Here is a 25,552-nt window from a genome sequence, read left to right on the forward strand (position 1 = left end):
CAATGCAGTCACTAGCACAACTGCGACGTTACCACGCATTCCCGTAGTTGTTACAACAACTTGCTTTATGAAACGCGTTGTTGGACTGGTGTTAAATTTAAGTCCAACACATTCTCTACTGATACACTGACTGAAGTTGGAATAGTAATTTACACTATTCCAAAGTCTAGAGCCCCCTAAGGCAAGTCGTTGTAACGACTTGTGTGCTAAAGGAATGCATGGTAATGACGCAGTCGTGCTAGTGACTGCATTGTTAAGCCACACATAGTTTAGGCGTATGTGGTTCCATCATGCAACCTTTCCACATAAATATTGTTGTGCTCAATTAGTATAAATTATCATTGTGATTTATGACCGGAGAAGCCTAACTGTGTGGATCACCACTTAGAAGTGTGTACATTTATTTATCAAAAAATCACAAATGATGATTAAACCCTCACCTGGGAGGCCGTAAAAACCTTACCTGGGATTCCAACAAAATGTTTATCTTTGCACCCTACAATTAGATTGTTAACACTGCTGGTCACTGAACACTGATTTATGCCTTCCACAGTACAGACAGACAAAACAACATAGGAGCCAAACTATCAACCATCAAGAGAAAAACTTTCTTGTACGTGGGACCATTTGTAACAAGCATTTGCAATGCAATAAGTCTTGCATTTGCGAGAGTTTAAGCTATTGGCATTGTAAATGACAATGCCTTTTATTTATCTGTTTTGATAACTAACACTTAATTAAAAGGCATTGTCATTTATGGTGCCAATAGCTCAAACACTTGTAAATACAAGACCTATTTCATTTCAAAGAAGCGTCCGTCATTGTCCTGGGCTGCTTGGAAAGTGAAGGCTGTATGGCGTGCTGAATGTTGTAGGAAAGCATGTCGTGCCTGCAGTAGGAGAAACTCATTAAAGAAAAAAAGTGCTTAAAACTAAAATAAGACATATGGTGTAACAACAGAAGTAAAAGGGTCAGTCCTCATGGGAGGTTACAAATGAAGACAAGACAGTACTAAGGAGGGACTAACAAGCCTATTAGTGAATCAGAAGCCAGCATTTACAAAGGACAAGGACACAAGCCAATGAAAAATATGGGCGGAGTGTGTACGGGATTTCAAGACCTTACTCGAATACATCATGCCTTGCAGAGTAGCGCATGCGCTGCCCAGGCTCGACCTAAAAATGTACCTTTTGGAGTAATATTGAACTTGAAAAAATAATAAACCTGTGTGTTGAATTGACAGGAAGAAAGTTTAATTCCTGTTTTTTGAAACTCGGACTGCCTTTTGGGGCAGAGTTCAGTGTTGTCTATTTCTGTGCAATGCATAGTGCCATTTTGCATGTATGTGGCAAGAACAAATGTTCTAAATGTAGAGGTACCGTGAAATAATGGCATACTTCTCCAGCTACTGTAAAGTACTGTGAGAACAGCTGCTTCCAGATGTTATGTCTGTGAGTGAAAACATCCCGTAAATCTGACGCAGGGGCAGCGTCATTCTCCCCTTCTAATGCCCTCATTATGAGTGGGACAATAATTACCGATATGTGTGGAGACCGCTGTAACTGCACAAATCAGCATTATACATTTTACGTTTGTTTATTGCACTTTGTACATACCGAGTGTGATGAAAAATGCATCCCCCATGCTCGATTCCAAAGGGAGGAAAATACCTAGTACATTGGACATGGGACATGTGGGTGTTTAAAATCAACTTTCAAGTGCCAATATATTTTGTAAAGTGAAACAGAAACCTTTTTATCCGGTCTGATAAGCATGCACACAGTATCACATACTGACAATGCAAAGGATTGTCTGAATCCCCTTTTTTTAACCTGATCATTCATTGTTCATAGTGAGTTTAATACATGCACAGATTCTTAATTTAGGCTCCATTTTTGGTGGTCCTTACAACAATCTCTTATTCATTTGTGTATAAAGGAGCTACCACCTAGCCCTGAGAAATACCCAGAGGAAGTAATACTATAAGGGGTTGAAACATCGACACCAAAACATGTACATTCAGTGACAACCACTCAAGCTGTACTCTAATTTTGAATTTTGTTTTTCATTAAAACGAATTACGGTCTTAATCTATATGGCTGTTTATTTGCCTTTGCTGTACAATCACCATAAACACACCATTCAGTTATGTCACTGCTCGCTGTGCCATTCACTGGTGCACCTGTTATATAAATACTAAATTATTTTTAGTTTTAGGTCTGTGCAAATGGTTATTTCAATTGAAACGCATAATTGCTATTTTTACTGTTTACACAGTTTTGTTTTGCCTACGGAGCACAGCGTCTTTTGGCTTTCTCTGAGGGAACCATTGTTTTTAGATAATACATGTCAAGGAACTCAGTAGGCTATTTATTGATTTGGGTATCAGGCATTGTGAATTATGTGGGAAATATAGGCAGTGGGATAGAAATACTACGTTAGCTACTGAGATCATTCCATCAAACTCCAATGGTAATTTCTTCCAAAACACAACAGAGGCCTTCAGACCAGTTAACACTCTACCCATAATTTCTCTCTTTCCAACCTCAGTCCTACCCCATGTAGGATTTCTAAAGGTTGCCCTTCCAGTCCTCCAATGGAAAGACTAAAGACGTCTTGTTAGAAATGGAATTCCTGTTTGGCTGAGGTATGCACCCAGGCCAGGCAGGAACCACCACTCAAGTCAGGATAATCTAGAAACACATTAAAAGATAACCTGTGCTCACCCTCCGGTAGCTTCCCACAGAGCAGTCAGGCTTATCTAAAGAGGCAATGTGTAAAGTATTTGTGCAGCACACACACAAGTAACACAATGACTACACCACAAAAAAAATCCACACATAGGTTAAATATATTCTGAACAAACCAAGACCAATACAACAAGAATCTAATGTACAGAAGTTGAGATATTGAATTTTAAAGGAATAAATGCAGTAAAGCTCTTAGAAGCAAGTCTGGGCGCACTCAGTGAGATGCATCAGTGTCCAGTCCCTCAGGCACAGGATGTGTTAATCTTCTCCACACAGTGAAGGTGATGCGTCACTTCCTAAGATGGGTGTGGGAGTCGAGAAGTGTTGAGTGATGCGCCGGATACTGCCACATAGTTGAGGGGATGCGTCGTTCTCACCAAGCTGTGTCGATCCCTGCAATGTAAAGAAGTGTTTCCGAGGTAATGCACCAATTTTACTCCTGCAACGGAGGCGATGCGCTGGTTCTGCTACACGGAGACAGGAGATGCATTGAAATCCCTGTTGCAAGTATCTGAGCCACTTCCAGCGAGCTAGGCACCGGAGCAAGGGAAAGGCTTTGATATCTCTAATTCTCAAGCAACAGGAGGCAAGCCAACAAGCCCTTGGAGATCACTTGGATTGAAGGCAGAGTTCAGCTCTCCTTCAACAGAGAGCAGCAGGCAGCAGGGCAACAAACCGAAAAGCTGGCCGCCTAGATCAGCAGTCCAGTTGAGTCCATTAAACAGCACAGCAATTCTTCTGTCAGGGATTCAGTTACAAGTCCAGTAGTGTCTTATTTTAGGGGGTCAGAGACCCAGTACTTATACCCAAAAGTGCCTTTGATGTGAGGGTGACTAAAAGCAGCTCTCTAAAGTGCACACACATCCCTTTCAACCCAGTCCGGTCTGCCAGGCTATCTGTGGGGGGTAATTAATGCTAGAAATAAGGACCCCCTGCATGGACTTACAAAACTCCTAGGGCAGGGTAAATAACATTATAAACTTAAACACCTAGGCAGTCTAGATACAAACAACTATATGATGCAATGAAAAGACATTATTATAGTAGAAGGAGACACAACATGCATGATATTAAAAAAATATATATGAAATTTATTATGTACGAATTACACAGTGATGAGAATAAATTGATAACGGACAATTATACAATTAAGGATACAGTTCAACAAATGTCACATAAAATAGACAATACATTGCAAAACATGAACCAAATCACATATGTAATCCACAAAATAACAAAGTACAGATACAAAAATGTAAACAGGAGTGGCTGAAGCCGAGATGTTCTCAACGCGCGTTTCGACGCTAGTAAAGCGTATTCATCAGGAGAGCCACAATATCTTTAATCTGGTTTGATAATCGTACAATGCGATGGATGAATACGTAAGGTCCGACCAAGGTTAGCAAGCATTGAAAAAACTTCAGTAATAGTGAGCCAAGGTAGTCAAACTCGTCAAGGAAGGAATGCCTAAAGGTCCATTACAGGCAATAAAATTCACGAAGGGTTCTGCAGTGCAATTCCAACGGATATATATAATGATGTGAGAATTCAAGCAGTTAGAAAAATTTCGAATGCCAAATGACAGGAGCAAAGCAGAGCTAACAGCTTCATAGCAAGCCAAGGATAATTGGATGTATTCAAATGGTGACCATTGAATAAGACACAAATCAAATGTATCGGCGGATATGGACCACAGGCAAGCTGTGGGGGGTAGTCAGTCCTTTGTGTGGGGTCAGGACACTGCCTCTTCAAGAGAAGTTTTAGCCCTTCCCTTCCAAACTGTCCAGGTAAGGCCATCAGAATGCAGATGTATGTAGATGGGTACTCAGACACACCTATACATCCTGTGTTGTGACTCTATAAAAGGAATGTCGAAAGTGTAGCCCTCATCCACCCCAGATGTTTTTTGGAGAATGTCTGCCAGGCACACAGAGCAGTAAGTGCAGAAAAACATTCACTTTCTAAAAATGGACTTTATAAAACAGTAATGTTAAATCCAACTTCACCAGTGAGGAGGATTTATCATTGCCATTGCAAAGATATGAATCATGAAAAAGCCACTTCTCCCTGCTTAGGAATTACAGCTTAAAATGTATTAAGGAATTCACAATGCTAGTCTATGAGAGGGGTAGGCCTCACAGTAGTGAAAAATGAATTTGGGTGTTTGTCACTACCAGGACAAGTTAGGATTTAACATACACGTCCTACCTTTTATTTACATGGCACCCTGCCTTTAGGATTACTCAAGAATTACCTTATGGGTGACTTTAATGTAATAAAAGAGGGGTTTAAGGCTTGGCAAGTTGTTTTAAAGGCCACGTCTATGTGGCAGTAAACTGCACATACAGACCCTGCAGTGGCAGACCTGAGACAGGTTTGAAACTAATTATGTGGGTGGCACAATCAGCCCTGCAGGCCCACTAGAAGCATTTGACTTACAGGCTTTGGGTATATGTTATGCCATTTTACAAGGGACTTACTATTAAATCAAATATGCCATTCCATTATACACCGGTATCACCATGTTTAGGATAGAAGCACAAGCACTTTAGCACTAGTTAGCAATGGTAAAGTTCTCCGAGTCCTATGGCCAAAAAAATGAATCAGCAAAAACAGGAGGTAAAGGCAAAAAGTCTGGGGAAGATCAACCTAAGGATGCCAGGTCTAACACCTCTCCCTATTAAAATGCAGTCTGGAGACACTCCCAAACTGCTGCAGCTCCAGCAATATTGCAGAACTTAAATTAATGGCTGCTATAAATACACAAAGGCATCCTCTGCTTACAATGATATGAGATGCTCTGTGTCTCCCAAGTGTATTAATTTTTTTATTTTATTTTATTTTATTTTTAGAGTTTTATATAGCGCAAACTAGACCCGAGACATCAGGTATCAGAGCGCTTTACATGAGCACCAGTTTCATTGCAGATGGACACATTCATTTTTTTTGTTAGGCAATGGGAGATTACGTTATTTGCCCAAAATCACAGGATGTTGAGCATCGTAGTCGTATACTCTATTGTATACTCTAGGCCTCATCACCCCACGCATATGTACTGCCAATGGCTCCATCGCTAAGGTAAAGAGGAGCGGGGAGAGGGGGCAGCTCTGCCTTGTACCCCTTCCAATACACTATCCATCTGATATGTACCTCCTGGACCTGACACGAGTAGTGGGGTCTGCATATAACAAGGAGACGCAGCTCAGAAAATCAGGACTAAATCCTATCCTTGCTAGTAACGCCCACAAATATTTCCAGTCTATAGTAGAAAAAGACTTTTTGATATCCAAGGCAACCAATACTCCTTCAATATTTAAGCCCTGCACAGTATGCATGACATGAGTGAGCCTTCTAATATTCACGAGGAGACTTCTCGTAGGAATAAAGCCGTATGGGTCGTCATGCACCAACAATCACTCCCCACAATATATTGGCCATTACTGGCATCTTTTGCATGATTTCCCCTGTATTTTTGCTTCTGACCTCCTGTTCTTGACTGTGTGCTGCTTTTCGTGTTTGCTGGTTTTAGGACTCTAGGCACTTTACCACTGCTGACCAGTGCTAAAGTGCAAGTGCTCTCTGTGTAAAATGTAATGGTAATTGGCTTCTCCATGACTGGCATATTTGATTTACTAGTAAGTCCCTAGTACAGTGAACTGTGAGCGCCCAGGGCCTGTAAATCAAATGCTACTAGTGGGCTTGCAGCACTGACTGTGCCACTCAGATGAGTAGCGTTGCAAACATATCGCAGACCTGCCTCTGCAGGGTCTCTGTGTGGAGTTTTAAACTGCCATTTCGACCTGGCAAGTGCACCCACTCATCAGGCACAAACCTTACATTTTATTACATGTAAGGCATCCCTAAGGTAAGCCCAAGGGAGCCCCGTGGGCAGGGTGCAGTAAATTTAAAAGGTAGGACATGTACGGCTGTGATTAAAATGTCCTGGTAGGCAAATACTGCTAATTTAGTTTTTCACTACAGCAAGGTCTATCTCTCCCATAGGTTAAGCATTTGAGCTGCCTTGTAACATCTTACAAGTGTATCTTCCAATTGGGAGCTGATACAAAATTGGAGGTTGGTGTCTCCAGGCTCACAATTTAAAAATACATCTTTTAGTAAAGTTGGTTTTTAAATTGCAGGTCTGAAAATGTCACTTTTAGAAATGTGGCATTATCTTACTTTAACCATTCTGTTCCTCTGCCTGTCGGTTGAATACATGTTTGGGTTAGGATGATAGTTGGGCTTTTTGTGCATTCACTTTAGACAGTCCCACAAAGGGAGCTGAGGTGTGCCCTGCATATCCTGCTGGCCCATTACCAGGCTGATGGGGCGTCCTGAGCTAGAGTGGTGGGAGTAGTTGACACTGACACCTGAATATGGCTGTGCCAGTCCTCACATAAAGCCGTCTCCACCCCCTCTGTGGTGTGTCTGGAGCCAGGGTAGGGAAAGGCAGGGTCTGGTGCACTACAAAGACTGTCCTTTGAAGTTTGCCTACTTAAAAGACAAAAATGGGTATAAGCACTGGACCTGTGACCACATATCCTCAGAACACTTCAACGTTGAGGATATTCTGCCAGGAAGAGGAGCTTGATAGCTGTCAGGAGGGACTGCCACTTTGCTGTGTGCTTTGCCATGTTGGCCTGCTGCTTTGCTGCTTCTGTCCTAGGAATGAAAGGACTGGACTTTGCTTTCAACATCCTGCTTCCAAGGTTCTCCAAGGGCTTGAGTTGAGCGTGCCTCCTGTTAAGAAGTCTCAGGACCATCAAAGATGTCACCTGTTCTTCCCAATAGCACTTGGGCTTTTCTTCTGAAGGCCCTGTTTTCCCAAGTGGTGCCAAATCAATTTCCTGGGCACTTGGAGTCAAGTGGTTTGCGCCTGCACCCGAGTTGAGGGTACCGCTCGTGAAGAGCACAACGCACTGCCCCGATTTGCACCGGAGCCTCTGTTGCCAAGACAGCAACTTATCAACTCTGATGTCATCTTCAAGGCCGCTGCCTGCACCGGAGCCAAGGGCACTGGTCGTGAAGAGCACGATGATCTGCCCCGACCCACACTGCAGCCCCAACTACACTGATGCCCGCGCTCCAGCATTGACTGCACGCTGCTGCCTGCAACAGAGCCGAGGGCACCACTCTTAAAGAGCAACACGCATTGCTCTGACTTGCACCACAGTCCCGGCCCAGCTAACACCAGGGCTTCTTCAAAACCGTGGAGCTGATGCCACACAGCTTGACCTTCGACCCCACATCAACGCTGCTCCACAGTAGGGTACCGAGGCACCGCACTGTCCACCACAACTTTACCTCCCCTGCAGCAGCAAGGAACCGACGTATCACCTCCCCTGCCCAGTAGTGAGCAACCAACGCCTCATCTACCCTGCAACAGTAAGGAACTGACATCGCACCGGATTCTGAGACACCTCACCTCCCCTGTGTTCTGTATCACCTTTGTTTTGCACAACGCTTTCAAGGTACTGTCCAGGGGTCTGTCCGCAACCAATTGGAGCTATTTCTGATTTCCAAAAGTTCTACTTGATTGAATCTTTCAAAAGTGATATCTTGATTTGTGTATGTTGGATATTTGTCGTTTTGGTCTTGTTTTATTCAGATACATATTTGGCTATTTTTATAAACTGGTGTGAAGTCCTTTTGTAGTGTTTTCACTGTTACTGTGTGTGTGTGTGTGTGTGTGTGTGTGTGTGTGTATACAAATGCTTTACACAGAACCCTCCATTTCTAAAAACCTTGGAGAGCGCCTTCCTATCCTAATTATAGACAATGGACGGTGAGAGCTCAACTGTGTGTAATCTCCATCTGGTGTAGGGAGCATTACTATGAGTCCTTCTTGCACAAACGTTTGGCCTCTTGGAAAACCTCCAGCAGCTGGTCAGAAAACATCCCCATGTATAATTGAGAAAATTAAGGCTGGAGTCCGCTGGTTCCTAGCACCTTATTTCTGAAAATATCTGTAATGCCTCCAGTAACTCCTCTTTAGAGAGATCTTACTCAAGTTACGCCATCTGCTCTCTACTGAGTCTCCAATTTTTATCCCATTGAGGAAGTCTGTAGTGTGTGCACCTTGTCATTACTCTGGGCACTTGTCTAATTCAACTAAATATTGTTGCAGCTCCTTATTTATTGATGCTTGAGTCAATATCATCTTGACCCCTTCTCCCTCTAGGGCTATGGCGCTGGTGTTAGAATTTTACATTTCAAACATCAGGCTAGAAGTCAGCTGGGTATGTCCCCCACTTTAAGTATCTTCTGTCTATATTCCTATAGAGTAAATCTATCTAACATATCCCATTATTACCCTATTCTCCATTTCACTGCAAGTATATCTCTGCTATTCATGGATCACCTATATAAGTTCTTTGCAGAAGCGCCAATCATTCTTCTTTTCCTTTTTAGGTCTTGCCTGAGCCAGCGCATGTGCTGCACGGCGAGACATTTAGTACACTGGGCTTTTAAAAGTGCGACCGCACGCTTTTTGCTGGCATTCTGCCTGCGTTCACGTGCACAGGCATGAGCAGAGGCACCATATGGCTTTCCTCTCGCTCGGCCAAGAGCGTGCGCACCTCGCTTCAATGCCCCTCCCTCTCCCCCACCACAGAGCGCATCTCGCAGCTTGTTTGTTTGTTTTTTTACTTTGAGACGCGCGCGGCCAAAGCTTGTTTTATTTTATTTCAGCGCTCACAACTCCCTCCGCCTCTCTCCCGCTGTACAATAATTTTAAAACCAGGCTTAGCCTGGCAATGCGGGGGATTGAACCCAGGGCCTCAGACCTCTGAATCATGCGCTCTATCACTGAGCTACACCCCACTAACCGTTTATGATTTACCACACAGAGCAAGTCTCTCTGCACTCCCGAGAGTTCGCATTGGACCTGCTTCCGCCGTTTAAGTGCGACTATTCCCACACCATGCCAGCTGCCACAATGGCCGCTGCGGAACTACACAGAGGCTGTACTGTACCCCCACCCCTTGTTTTAACTGTATTAGAGGAAGTTCCGGAAAGCCTTGTTTTCTATTGTCGCACACGACTCAGTCACATAGTCCGCCCATGGAAAATCTATTCTCGTAACACTTAACTTAAATTTAATTAATAAAAATGGTTAATTGCATTGGCAACAGATCTTTGTGGACCTTCGGTCCCAGAGCATGCTTCAAAATAACAATCAATATAGAAAAAACATGAAGCATCTTATAATGTAATGCAAAAAATCATTGTTATACATCATCAGTGGGACTACCCCCAGTCACGAGTATTGTTCTGTGTCGTCCACAACTTCAGTTGCAAATCAAAGCCCTGCCAGTGCACAACGAAACCCCACACCATCCTTGATGCCTAATTCCTCGACTCATTGTGATATATATGACATCACTTATCGAGTTGTAGCCAAATATGTCGCAAGATTTCAGTGAGTGTCCCACAGCTGATGCGATTGTTTTTTTTTGTTTTTTGTTTGCAGGAAGTAACCCCTCTTTTACAATTCAAATACCTAATTGTCTTTTCACAGGGAACGATTGCAAAAGCATTCATTGCCTGTAAATTATTTGATAAACAGGCAATTGCTGCCCAGATATTTCTACTTTTTCATCACTATAGTAGCAGGTGCACCTAATTTTTGAGATCTATGCTACTGCCCAGCATAGGCTCTGAGATGACATTGCCTTGAGATAAGTCTTGATTCCCGTCTGCACTACCAAAAGATGAGCCAAGATGAAATCAAGGAGGTGATTGGATTAGAAGTGGCTCTACAACAGTGATATATTGTTGATGGAGTTCAGCTAAAGAATTTAAAGCCCATACCCATTCTCGCAGTTCTTTTTGCACAACGTTATTTCCCCAAAATGCTGATTTTATTTATATATGACACAACTCTGAAATGATAAGCTCCATCTTTTTTTATTTTGATCTTAGTATAGCAATCTTTCATTGACTTGTTTTACTTTCGCGCCGCGGGCGTGATTCCCCTTCCCGACCCCCTCCTCCCACTCCCTCCTCGTCATGCTCATCATACAGTGTGTACAGGCAAGGCATGTCAAATATCGTATTACATTCATGACATTTAAAAATTAACAGCAGCAAAGGCAAAACATGGATGTTTGCAAAAGTGGTGCTTTTACGGTCCATTATACTTTATACAGCAGGCTTCCGCATTCAATCCAGCATAGCGTACTATCTGCCCGTAGAAGACCCTCCCCGCCAATCTTCTTTTTCCTAAACGTTTTTTTTCTTTTTTCGCATAAATTACAGAATAACTCGAACACTGAGTACTTCTTTTCCTCTGCCACTCTACTGGGGTTACTGCTGCTGAATACTGTAGGCAACTAGTGGTGCTTTGCTCTGTCCTTTTTAGTTCTCACCAGAGAGTGTATGCGCTGTCACTTGTAAGACATTTTGATTACTAAAAGGTGTTTGGAGCTCTCAAATTTCTTACCGTTCAGTGGCACATTTTCTTAAGGAACTTTTTATTGAGTTTATAACCTAAACCAAGACTCCTGAGGTGTAATTCAATCAGCATCCTCAAATTTGACATGTATAATATCAATAACCAATGATAAGTGATGAGTAGAAGTGAAAATTCAGAAATCATGTTTGTATATGTACATATGTCCTATTATCCCCCCACAACCTCTCATTGAAAGACCCCTGTGCTCACATCCTCCACCTTTTGCCATTGCTTGGGATTCTGCAGAGGAATAATGATTACCCTGTAATTGCTCCATTCAGTCTATATCTTGTAATACTTTTGGGGGACACCCACTCACCTGGTATCTTCATTGCCACTCTTAACTGCTGCCTCCTGATTGGCCAGCGCGTGCTTATTTCACTTCCTGTTCTTTCATTTGGAGCATGGACCAAGATCTGATTGATTAATTTTGATTAGTATCCAACTTTTGCTCACGCTGTGATTGAGGTACTATTTTCTTTCTTTCTTCCTTCCTTCCCTGTGTTGCATCGGTCTTTCCCATGTTGCGTTGACCTTCCCCATGTTGCTTCCCTCCCACCCTCGTGTTGTCTGTGTTCCTTCCGATCTTCCCCCTCCCATTGTCTGTATTGCCTCACCCCACACCAAAAGGAAACAAGCATTGGCATAGCCAATAGGTCTCGTCTTTGGGACCTTATAAGTGTTTAACCGTGCAACAGTTAATGTTGTTGCACCAAGGATATTGTGCTGCATAACTAAATACTTATAAGGTCCCAAAAGCGAGACCTATTGGCTATGCCAATGCATGTTACAGTTGGAGTTTGATTCCATGTATCTTATTAAGGCTCATGGGAGCAGCTCTGTGCCATACTCTGTCAGAGCCCAGCCATGTAGAGGGAATTATTTCTTGCCCGCCTGTATGCCCACGATCTTTCTGTGGGCATGCTCTGCAACCAGAATACTGTATTTCTCTCTAATCAGCATTCGGCAACTAAGCCAGCATATCCCCCGTGCGCCACCCCCTCCCCAGTTCAGTCACTCCTCTCTAAAGATGGAAATTGTGTATGAGGAATGCTGATTACACTGGTGCCATGTTTTAGAGCTTGGACAAGGACTAGTTCACTGGCTCAGAGAAGCAAAGTCCTGTGCAACTGCCGCTTTGGAAGTATGGTAAACATTATTGGTGTAACTCCAATGTGGCAACTGTGGAGGGCTCCAGGCATTTGTAACTATTAGTTTGATTGAACCTAGCATGGAAGTGTCTGTGATGCGACTAATCACCTGTGCCTCCTGTACTCCACAGTGCTAGGAGCATAAAAGTTGTATTGGTTCTGCAGCTTTTTTTTGTCCTTTAGCCATAGCTCAAGATTTAGTATAAACAGAGCCACTGGAATTATGCGGCAGGAGAGAGTCAAATTATACGACAAGGTTGAATAAATTATGGAGCAAGAAATAGCTAATTATGTGGCATAATATGGCACATTTTATGATTGTATTACATCACTATTTTGTCATTCTACACTTGTTAATGGTGTCTGGGCATTTGTTGCACCTCACTAGTTCCAGTTTAACACTAAAATATAGCAATAAGCAACAAAAAGATGACCAGTCAAGCTGTGCATAGGGACTTCCACTGCGCTGCAATATGTGTGGTACACTTTTTGTAACTTTTGAACCTGCAGATTAAGCAGCAGTTGGTGGATTATGTGGCAACTATGGAAAGTCTATAATTGTGCGAAAAACACAGCCACCGCACAATTGCATTTTTCCAGTGGCCCTGAGTATAACCTATTCTACAGCATTAGCAGACAATGAATAGTACACACACTTATTTTTCTGGAATACCACATGGACTAACCAAGCAATGGCAAAGCCAATAGACCTGATCTTAATGTGCTGACATATTAATAAAACACACAAAAAGTAGTGGGAGCATACTTGCAATAAGTCTAACCACTGGCAATCATATGGGGTGGCATCCCAACATATTCTTCTTTCGCCCATCTCATATAAAACCCAGCCATATGCAGATCAGTCTTGGTTCTTCTGCAGTGGAAACAGTCCAGCCTGAACTGCCATGCCAGGTCCTCCTTGAATCGGAACACAAGCAACCCAAGACTGGTTTCTGCCTGATTGGGCCTTTTCTGTCAGATGTAGCTTGTTTTGCCAATGGTTAGACTTATTGCATATATTCCTCCCTTCAAATTTTTTGTGTTTAATGTGTCTAAGTGTGTCTAAGTGGCCAAGGGCAGGCCCAGACTTGGATCCTGTGCTTACTGTGCCACTGGAACCAACCACTTGCTTTGAGCTGCTTTTCATTACTTTTCAGTAAGAGAGTTTTCCATGAGTTATACATGAGCATTCCATGCACCCACATATGTGCATTGACAGAAAACCCTAAGTAGTTACAACAGTAGAATCAGTTTTACATAAAACAGTACCACCTTTTTGGGGCAGACGTTACAAGGAGAAATATTTTTATGTTTTCTACTTTTTCTGACTTGCATGTGTGCTGCACACATTTAAACTGTAAGAAGTTGTGAATTTTTGTCTAGGCATATTATTGTGCACTGGAAAGGCACCCTTCCAATACACAACCTATATTCAACATGCTGCATATAGGTTTGCACTATGGCACAAAGGTGTGTGCATGGCCCAGGCAGCCTGATTGTAAGCTAGCACTAGGGAAAGAGCAGGACAGTGTCATATCTTCACAGGTATAGTGCTGTGCTGCTGTCTTCCTCTCACACATTGTAGTCCAGCAACATTGGTTGCTGAGCAGTGTTGCATGACAACTTTGTCAATCTGGGCCAGGTGTTAATAACACCAGATGGCAGATAACTTGATTCAACGGCAACATGCCAAGGGTGCCGGAGAGCATGGTTCCTCATACTTCCTCCTAAGACCCTGCTGTTGATTTAGCAGAGCAAGAAGATGAGATACATAACAAGAAGTCGAGAAGAGCAGAAGCTGAGCCAACTAGGCCCAAAATAGTACACCCTATATTTTGTAAGCGCTACATGGCTAGGATTGGTGGATCAATGGCTTGATAAATGCACCAATAGGCCTATGGCTTACCTCTTTAAAATACCCGGTTTCGCTCACAAACCTTGCAATAGTTTTGAAGTAGAAAACATTTCATACTCCTTCGACAAGGCACTGGAGTACTGTGCACTTGTATAAGCTTTATTCCTGCACCCGTCATACTCTAGTGAAGGGTGCACGCATTATTCCTGGGCTGTACACTCCTGCCAAACCTTGGAGATCCACCTTCCTAGCTTAGTCCAAAGCCTGGTCAGGTGGTGTGTCAGCTATTGGTCCTTTTACTGACTGCTGATCAGAGCCCTAATTACAATGAAGCCAGTGGGCTGGGAACAGTGGACTGACTATAAGAGAACAGAGAGGCAGAAGGACAACAGAGGTAGCTCCTTGGGTCTAAGAACTTGCCTACTAAATGCCCTGCTCCAAGTTGGAAACAGCTGTGAGGCTTGGTATATAGGTAGACATCAGGAAGCAGTGCTAGTGCTTTCCTTGGAGCTGCTGCCTTTGCTGGCCTCTCAGTGTTATTTAGTCTGGGCCACCATTATTCTCAGGGAGGAACCTCTACATTAGATGATTATTGTTGCCCAACCTGCCCATAGGTGTGTACTGTCAACAGGTTCCTTACTCCTTATATGTGGCTGGAGAGCAGTATCACAGGTACTAAAGTGTGGTGAATGCATAGTAAGGTCTTCTAGCTCCCTATTCACCTGTTGCAAGTCCTCTAGCATACAAAATAAAATTGCCTGGGGTCACTATTCATATCCCATTCCCCACCACCTCTAATATAAGGGCTCCATCAACTGCATATAGAGAAGGCTCGTCTCGCTTAGAAGAGGGGGGGCAGTGGGAGTGTGAACATCAATGGCTAGTGCATAGCTGCCGGAAAGGTTTACCAAACAAGTGCCCTTCTACCATTCTGTCCCAGACCCGGGGTATCAGAGAAGGTGCTGAGATAATGAAGTGGGCAATTCCTTTATTAAAAAGAGACAGAAATGGTAAAAGTGTCGACCCCACTGTTGCATCCAAATTGACAATGATGACCTCCAGATTTCTCTGCGGCTTTCTCTTCTATGCCCCCATGGCTCTTGTGTTAGCTGCTCTTAGCTGTGTTATTGTTCACAGTGCTTTGCTAGTATGCTGTTTTATGATGAGAAGTGCATGCGCTTGTTGGAGTGAGTGAGTTATTCAAAGTATTAGTAGTTAACCAGCAGTTCTAATAGTCTCATATAGTCGTTGGTGATCTCAGAGTAACTTCCTATACTATAGACGGAATGATAAGCACTACCTGACACAATACCACCTACTCCCTGAATGCACCTACGTCATCAACAAAAACCAAAATGTACGTAAGATGAAGTGAATGAGCTTGCAACTATTAGGAACACATATTTAATTGTCTTTAATCTTTTGTCCCAGACATCACCTTTTTGGAATCTCCCTTTTTGCTGATGATGTCTACTACTCTGAGTGGAAAACAGGCACCATTAGACAGTCCAACAAGTACACAGGGAAGGAGATTGTTAGATTGCGCCTGGGCCCTTCGCTATTTCCCGCTACTCAGCTAAAGGTGGTGCACAGATTGAGCCAGCCTGCAGCCAAAGCAGATTTGAATGGAGAGGGTAAGTTACTGATTTACAACCCTGCACACACAACCAAGCATGAATGTTGAATATATATGGTCAGCCATCAATGTGACTGGCTAAGGTTGGAATTGAAGAAGCTCCTTGATTTTTGTATTTTTTTTCTCTGTGTCTTCTAGTTATATGGATCTGCTCAATCAGTTTTTTTAAATGTGTAATATAACCCTTCGCAGAGTGTTGAGGACATTTTGTGGAACCTGTGTATAGTTTAACTGTTTGAGAGCAGATGATTTGTCATGTGTAGAAATATCAACAAATTGTCAACAAGGCCATGGAAATTAAATAAAATTGTGCTTTTACAAAAATAGGCAGTCAGCTGTGCGAGTAAACTGTTTCAATGCTGTAGTATGACACCATTCTCTATGTACCAAGTAGCAAATCTCACATGAGGTTAAGTCACAAGTCACCTGAAAGAGTAGACCTGGATGAGAAAACTTGGGAAGATTGAAGAAGAATTAGCCTATTCTGGGGATAAAATAGACCTTGATGCCATTTAAAAACTAGTAACGCAGCATGAATTGCATGCCCTAACACCCTTTTTAGGTATTGTTTGATTGTTGAACCATGGCCTGGACAGTGTGATCAAGTACAAGGTGAGGGAGAGAGAACAAAAATATTTTTTGATCAAGACATAGGGGCCCTCTGTATGTAAGGGCAGATAGGGTCACATGTGCTGGTAGCCAAGGTTACCATTAGTTGTGACTCTTACTCCCCTATCTCTGATGGCAGAGTTGAACTGGTTGATCCATCATCGAGATCTTCTCATTAGTGGACCACACTGCTGAGTTGAAGTCAGTTAGGTATGATCCGTTTGTATTTGTGTGTGTCCTATGGAAATACATTACCACAGTCTGACTTTTCCAGGCTTCAGTGCTAATGTAGTATTGCAGAGTTGGCAGTACCAGGGATGAAACTGAATGGGACCAGTCTTTTAATAGTCTCCAATTACTGGTGATTTCCCTGCAAGGGTTTAGCAGCTGTAACTGAGACCCCTCCCCCCCTCACCCCAGAGTTTGGGGCCGCAGATAGAACTATAGTAACACACCCACATTTATGACAACCTCATATAGTGGTTAAAACAAGGTATTTAAAAAGAAATCCAGTGGTACTAGCAAAACACCACAACTCCCATTGGTGGAAGTTCACCATAACTGGCACATTTTTGCAGCTCAGACAGCACTTTCACTTAACAACCTTTTAGGCTTTTCCTCTCTGGGCTCTTAAAGTCAAGTGTGATAGAAACTTTTTTATCAGCACATACAGTATGAAGCTTTGGACTTGTCACCTGATGTTAGCTGCCTGAACTACATATTTTGGTTGTAACTTTATTACAATAATAATTCAGTGCATTCATCAAATCTGAAGTCTACACTCTAAGGATGTAGCCATGCTGTCACCTCTTTCAAACTCAAATTCACAAACACTTACTAGTGGAAAATCATTCAATACATGATGCTACAAATTGATTTGAAGAAAGGAGGACTCCTGTATCAAAACCTAGTTGCGCTAAATTGTTATCACCTAAGATCATTACATTTCTACCACAGTCAGTGGTCATTTGACAACCAGTTTTGACAAATAGGATGTCAAATGAAAATGTTAAAAGAAAACTGGACTGGCTTCCATGAAAGTTAGGACAATTATTGCCCATGCAGAAGCACACAAAAATTACTGGCGGGCCCGACAGCCTTACGGTTGCCAAATCTTCAGCATGGTCAGATGTCACTTGGGGCCCAGTTATGACTTTGGTGGTGCAGCGCCGGGTACGTCCTGCTGCCGCACCACCAAAGCCATGGTCAGGCCACCCGCCAGATTAGGAGTTTCTTCCTGTCTAGTGGGCTTTTATTGGTGTTCCCAAGACGGTGCCTCAAAAAACAGCCACCGCAATGGGAACACCAAAAGCAGTTCCTGCACGGCATGGAGTTAAAAGTCCATGCCGTGCAGGAACTGGTGTGCATGCACACATCCAAAGGGCACAGAGGCACCAGAGGGCCCTGTAGGAACTGCCATTCAAACCCTGGCTGAGAGGAAACTCCTAATATGCCTGGCGGGACTGCCGCGGTCCCGCCAAGCAAATGGATGCCTCTACACCGCTGCAACACCACCAGGGAACGGCGGTTGCCTGGCATCTGCAGCGGGGCTGTGGCAGTCCCACCACTCGTAATGTAATAGGGTGGTGGGGAGGTTGCCATCGCCGTGCCCCCAAAAGTCTGGCAGTCCATGTAACGCCAAATTCGTTATTGGGGCCTAAGAATCCAGTATAGAATTTTAGGATACCACTCCAGAGGCATTCCCATTTCACAGTGCTGGTACAAATGTGCGTGCGCTTATTGTATTATGATGCTCCCATGAAGATGAGTGACAACCCTTTGTTAATGCTTCAGTGGACATTCAGTATTGCAGAATAGGCTCCAAAGACATCTGGTATAGTAAAGTAATAGCATCACACAAAAGAAGGACACACAATATTTACATTTGTGTTTGCACTCTACTCTGTAAGTGAAGATACTTTATGATCTTCAACTTCACCTGCATAATTCAAACAGAAATAGAAGTATACACTCAATTACTTCTAAAATTATGACACATAGGTTCACAAATCAGGGATTTTACCTCAAAACGTTTTAGGCGATTCAATATCCACATTCAATAACTAATTCAGCTATACAACAAAATACTGATAAAAATGTCACTGATTTTCAACATAAAGAGATTAAACCTTTAAACTCCACCTTAAACACTCTGACATGGATCTGAAAAAGGGAGGATCAGCATTTAAAACTGTCTGCCTGATGCATAAGCAATTCAAGGATTGTAGACTCTTAGCTGACCAGACTCCTCAAGTCTGTAACCAAAAACCTCTGAAATACAAAGAAGTTTGTGGTAAACGCTTTCACATGGAAAGTCTCTCAGGGTCCAGAGTAGTCAGAACCATGAAGCAATAATGGATCCCAATCTTTGTGATCCTCACAGTAGAGCGCACCCAATCCCAGGGACATCTGATGCAACTATCGGGTTTTGTAGCATCTACACCTAATAGGGATTCAAGATCAATGATCACTTTAGGAGAAAGTAGCGAGTTGTAGAGGTGTGAGCAGAGGGTACAATCTTGACAGTGTGTCTCAACACTGGAGGATAATGGAGAACCTTTCAGTTCATTTTATGAGCTGTAATTAGGGGTTTGCCCTCACTCAACCTCCTCAGCACACCCAGACTCACAGTATTTTTGAGCAATGGGCAATTTGCTCATATTAACAGTCTCCCTTAAACTGGTCAACCACCACTGAATGAAACCAGATCCTTCTTTACACTACCACACTTGTTAAGGCGTGAAGACTCTCATTTCTGGGAAAGACATTCTCCATATTGGTGCTTTGATTAGTGTTCTACCTTCTTTTATTAGTGATAGATTGCTGTATCACAGGAAGTGGGAAAGTAGAGGGGTAGGAACCAGGCACTAGCTCATGCAAATCGTTGAGCAGTGGTTGGTCTTCCGCCACACTACTGAATTTTCTGTCTCCTTCTAAAAAAACATGTATACAGAATATTGACTTCCAAAACATTCACTGCTGCTTATGTTGCAATATTTGCTGGAATTATTGAACTTTTTAGAATTGCTAAAAACCATTCTCACTTGTTAAACCAGTCAATATTTCTTATGCATTTTCGGGCCTATTTACAAGGAGCTTGCACCCTTAAGACATCATAATTTTGATGCATTGGTAGCATGGGCAGTACTCCACATTTGCAAGGTGACACATCTAGGCCGATGCATCGGTTTTGGTGTCCTGCGCCTAAACCTGCTACATCATGTAAGTATTAATAGATGCAAGGTAGGCATGCCATCGTAATTTCTACAGTAAAACCAACACATTTACAAGTTATTTGAAAAGTGAAGCATCACTGGCAAGTGTCGCACAGAGGTTCAAATGTGTCAAAAGTCCTGTGCCTCATTAACCCAGACGCAGGAAATGACGCATTGGCTTTGGCATATAAGTGAAGCTAGACAGAAAAGTGTGCAAAGCACAACTACGACATGGAAGTGGTGATTTTGCTGCTGGGAGTCGCGTGGAGACTACTACCACTATTCCCCCAACCACCTATCCCTCCCTCACCACTACAAAGGCAGCGCAGAAGGGAATGCGCATATAGGCAATGGACTTCCCCCATTGATCTGATGGAGGATTAGGCCATCACCTATTACAGGCTCAGGATGGAGTCCATTGTCCGACTGCTACACCAGATAGCGCCAAGGTTCCAGTCACCAACTCCCAAGACCACCAATAAGTGGCAGAAATCTCCCAGCCATCTTTCTTGGCTTTTCTACCGTCTGTCCTGGATGCCATCATCCGCCTAACAACACAGTACCGACTCTTCCACAACACACAACGACTGCAGCTGCCGATCAAACTAGGCTTCTATGCCATCGCCGATTTCCCACATGTGCAGGGTGCATTGGACTGTACACGTACTCAACTGGTCCTCCCTGTAGCTCCATCCCACCTCTACAGGAACCAGAAGCAGATGTTCTCGATGAATGCCCATGCTATTGTGGACCATCGGGGCATGTTCACCAATAAGTTGACAAAATATTCTGATAGTATTTATGAGCATACATCTTCAGGCACTCCATCAACAAAGAGCAATTCCAGAATGGCACATATGGGTATGACCTATTAGTTGGTAAGTGCAGCTGAAGTATATGCCAGACCTAATAACATTAAATACCAAATGATCTAACGGATATGTCTGTGTGTGCTCCCTGAGACAGTGCACATGTTGGAGGGATACAACATTCATCAGGGCACATGTGCAATGCAAACCTGCAAGTCACACTTGTCAAGACGTGCTAAGCCACTGCTTGTGTCTATCAATAGTCGAAAGAACCTGAGCAATGTGATGCTTGGACAAATGCTATATTGCAACACTGTCAGCAAGGAAGGACTGCCATGGCTGTTGTTTGTATGTCTAAATGTAACATGCACCACATGTATGCACCACATTACACTTCCGAATGGAAGTTTACAATTCAAAGGCTCCGTCATCGGTAGGTAGTGCAGCAACAACATCAATGGTTCCATAGGGACACATGTATATTTGCGTGTTTGTTCTGGCACAGCCTAATCATGGATGACAACAAACCCCAATTTGTGATCAACATACTCTCACTTACTGTGGCAATGGACCTACAAAACACATATCACACTAAGCCAGAGCCCAAATGTTTGTAGCCCATTATGTCACTGTCAAAAGTTGCAGGCCATGCACACATTTTAATCTCACTCAGAGAACGGGAATAGACATGTGGAATTAATTGTTCTAATCTTCATGTAGCCAATTGCATACAATAGTGGTCGAAATGTTTAAGAGTCATTCATTATACATAATAGATATGTACTTGAATGTCGCTTGATCAATCACCGTGAGCATTGAGTGAATTTTCTCACTTTGTCTTTTAAGCTGACCAAGGATATAGTCTGCAGTCCTGGGTCATCACCCTGTTTGCATATCCCCAGACAGAGGCAGAGCGCACCTACAACAATACGCTGGGCACGACCAGGGGTATCGTGGAACAGACTTTCTGGGTACTGAGATTTTGCATCCACTATTTGGACATGTCTGGGGGCCGATACTCCCCCATACGGTTTGCAAAATTATCCTGGTTTGTTATATACTGCAGAACATCCATGTGTGCTCAAATGTCCCATAGGACCAGTGCCATGAGTGGCAGGAAGCAGCGGACGAGGATGAGGATGAAGATGAGGACAGAGGGGAAAATGTAGGCATAACTGCTGGGACTCAACGAAGGCACACCATTGTGCAGACATTTTTCACTGAAGCCTGAATCAGTTTGATGGCCATACATACATTTTCTTTTTTTTTTTATGAATGCAGAAATAATACTAATATATTCAACAGTTACAGTACGTTATGTATGTAGAAAGTATCTTACAAAAAAACCAGGAAACCATGGAGAAAGACAAAAAAGAAGGCAATGCATTAATAAGTTTTCTTTCCGCCCTTTTTCACCCCCACCACCCCTATCCTCCTCACCCACCTAGGAGTTGGCCGCACTCTGATTATTTTTAGGTTCGGGTATAAGTTGAGTTGCATTTTATCATTCACCCATTCTTCTCAATCCATCTAGTCAATGGCGCCCAGATCTCTCGGCCTTTAATTCGGGAGCGGGGACCCCTTCTTGCATAAATAGCTTTTTCCAAATTATAGTTCGCAAGTAGCCGGGAGAGCCATTGCTGAAACCCTGGTGGGTGAGGATCCAACCAGTCAGAGGCTAAACATAAACGCAAGATCTCTATGCCAATGAACACTAGTCCTTCTCCGGGTTTCCCCAGCAAATCCTGATCTACCCTGAGTCCAATTAACATCGGAGAACAGTAACAGACAACACCCAGAGCCTCCTTGAAAAAACTGGTAATTTCTTGTTTTAGTTTGCTCAAAGCATCGCAGGAGGCAAAGATGTGAGTAAGATCAGCTTGATATAAAGTGCAGCGAGGACAAACGGTCCCTCTCCCAGTCCCCCATTTAGCAATCTTTTTGGGGGTGTAATAGAGCGAGAAGCATGATTTATAGTATTGAGCCTGAAGTCGGGCTGGTATTAAAATATTCTGTGCTAGATTAACTGAGTGAAAAAATAGGCTGAACAGGATTCCAATCTCTGCCTTCCACTTTAGTGCTCGTTCTTCCATGTCATCTGGTATTAGTGAGTTAAAAAAATTATAGACAACTCCAATGGATAGAGCTCTATTCTTTCTTAATTTATCTATAGTTTTATTGTTAGCGAACCCTAACGGAACACCCCTTTCTTAATCAAAAAATCTCGGATTCGTAGAAACGTGTAAAAATCTCTCTTATTGAGCACATACCATTCTCTAAGGTTTTTGAAAGAGACTAGCCCTGCTGGAGGAAAAAAGGCTCCTAGCTTAGTCAATCCCGCTTCGCTCCATCTTTCTACTATTAAACCTTTAAAGATCTCAGGCAAGATGGGATTTTTACAGAGTGGAGTGTAGAAGTTCACGCGGCCCAAACAGATTAGTTTCCGGATAGATTTCATAATTCTACATCAGCCTTGTAACGTTTAAAATGAACTTTCTTGAAATGGTTGTCATTTAAGTAACGCCAGACCCACCCCAATGCTTCTGTCCCCATAACAAGTTTGAGTGGGGTCGGTATTTCTTCTGTCCTGTTATTTCTCGTTTTTTCCTGTATAAGTACTAGATTATAAAGTAGTGGCCCAGTAATAGAGTCTAATATTTGGTAGGGCTAGACCTCCCCTTTCCTTGGGTAAAGCGAGAAATGTAAATGCTCTTCTAGGTTTCGCATATCCCCAGATGAATCTGGAGAATAGGTCCTCAATTCCTTTGAGACATTTGGTATCAAATTCGAGAGGGATTGCACGCAACAGATACAAAAACGTTTGGAAGAAACAGCATTTTGACTACGTTGCATCTACCGATAATGGATAAGTGTAAGTTATGCAATCTCACCAATTCTGGTTTTGTTTTAGCTATTAGTGGCTCGACATTATCTCTAACAATACAATCAATGTTTGTAGAGATATCTACCACCAGATATATTGCATTTTTAACTACTTGATCATCATTAGTCATAACATTCTCATTACAAACAATTTGTGTTTTATTACGATTGAGGGAGTACCCTAAGAGTGAACCAAATCTCGCCGCCTCTACTTCGATTTCGCCTATAGCCACATCAGGGTCGGGGCTCACCAAAGCAATATCATCGGCATAAGCCAAAACTTTGGTTTCTAAACCGTGGGTTACGATGTGCCTAATACGACTGTTGTGTTCCAACTGGCATAGAAAGGGATACATTTATATTGCAAATAACAGCGGCGAGCTTGGGCAACTCTGCCGGGTACCCCTCGTTATTTTGAAAGTGTCTGTAAGTTCTCCATTAATAAAGAGCCTGGCAGTGGGGTGAAATTAAAGCATTTTGAAAGCTTGTAAAAATCCCTTTCCAATTCCCACCCTTGACAGAGCCTCCCATAAAAAAGGCCAGGAGACCCTGTAAAAGGCCTTCACTGCATCCAACAGTATTAGTGCAATTGGGTCCCTAGTAGTGCTTTTCGCATCAAGAAGAGTAATAGCCCTTCTGATATGATCTGTTGTTCCCCCGTCCAGGTATAAACCCATGCTGTTAGAGATAACCTTATGAACTACAGAAGCCAAGTGTGTTGCTAGGATTTTTGAGTAAATCTTGCTGTCAGTGTTAATTAATGTTATGGGACGGTACGACCAGGGATCTGTCGGTGTTTTATGTTTTTTAAGGAAAACTATGATTTTGGCCTGTGACCAAAATTCTGGTGGCCTACCAACCCTAAATACATGTGTGAATAGCTGCGTCATGCACTCTTTCAATTGTGTTTCAAATTGTTTATAGAACTCGAGAGGTATGTTATCAAGGCCAGTGGCCTTACCGTAAGGAAGGCTGTTAATGGACATTAATATCTCTAGCCGTTGCCGTAGCTCCTCCAGCTGTAGCTGGTCCTCCTGTGGGAATTGCTCTGTGGGAATCTGGTTAAGATAAGTCGCCACATCATCCGAATTTCCTGATGTATCCTCACAGTAAAGCTCTTGATAATAAGAGTAGAATACGTTTCGAATTCCAGCTGGGTCTGAAATCAGTCCCTTCTCAGGGTCTTTAATTCCTGTGATTACGTTCCAAGTTGTTTTTTCTCTGTCTCTGATGGCAAGATGATGACCCACTTGCTCGCTGCACTCATAAGCTTCCTCCCGCCTGGCGGCGAGTTTATCAGCCGTGCCTTTGGCTATTATCTCCATAATTGCCAACTTGGCAGCCATGACTTTCGCTTGCGCTTCAATATGGTCGCCCCCATTTTGCACTACTGCAATCAGCTCTTCTTCTGCAGCAGCTACTAGACCTAGAAAGTCATTCATCGCAGCGCGCTTTTTTTATTCAGGCAGAGTGAAAATCTAAGTGTTTCCCCCCGTATTTCTGCTTTGAGCGTATCCCAAATGATGTTGACTCTGGCGCACCCTAAGTTCTCCTTGAGAAATTGAGGTATCCACCCCTTTACATAATCACAGAATTCTTCATTGAATAGAAGGGCCCGCTCAAAGCTCCATGTAAAAGCGCTGCCCCCCTTGAACCCTCCCCCCTTAATCTCTACTATTAAAGGATTAGAATAGATGATGTTACATTGCGGTCTTCACACCGCAACACGTTTACAACGCAGGCATTACAATGCAAGTCCTTACAACGACTTGCGCTGGAGGGCGCTGGACTTAGGAATAGTTTGATATACTATTCCAACTCCAGCCTGCATAACAGTAGGGAAGGTGTTGGAATAGTAAATCATACTATTCCTTAGTGTATAGCGCCATCCACCGAAAGTCGTTGCAACGACTTGCGTTGTTATGCCTGCGTTGTAAACGTATTACGGTGTAAGGACCGCGATGTAGCGTTTGTCTCCCAAAGGGTTATGGTCCGCCAGTATGCAAGGGTTTTTTTCAATTGTGCAGTCATGGAGTACGGAGTGAGACACTAAGATAAAGTCTATTCTTGCATGTTTATTGTGTGGGTGCGAAAAATAGGTAAAGCCAGGGTTTGTGGGGTTCTGCCGGTTCCCAAGATCCATAAGCGCATGTTCCAGACAGAGTGCCCTTAGTGCCCGAAAACACCTT

General features: G+C 43.0%; 1 protein-coding gene across 1 annotated transcript in view; it reads left to right on the plus strand.

The window, feature by feature from the left end:
• EGF (epidermal growth factor) overlaps positions 1-25,552 on the plus strand; it is a 732,085-nt gene that overhangs the window by 211,779 nt on the left and 494,754 nt on the right. The window contains exon 5 of the mRNA XM_085635667.1: positions 15,643-15,845. Within this exon, the coding sequence (XP_085491793.1) occupies positions 15,643-15,845 (203 nt within the window). The remainder of the gene's footprint in view (positions 1-15,642; positions 15,846-25,552) is intronic.

Source organism: Triturus cristatus, chromosome 2_1 (genome assembly GCF_964204655.1).
Source record: "Triturus cristatus chromosome 2_1, aTriCri1.1, whole genome shotgun sequence".
NCBI classification, from domain to species: domain Eukaryota; kingdom Metazoa; phylum Chordata; class Amphibia; order Caudata; family Salamandridae; genus Triturus; species Triturus cristatus.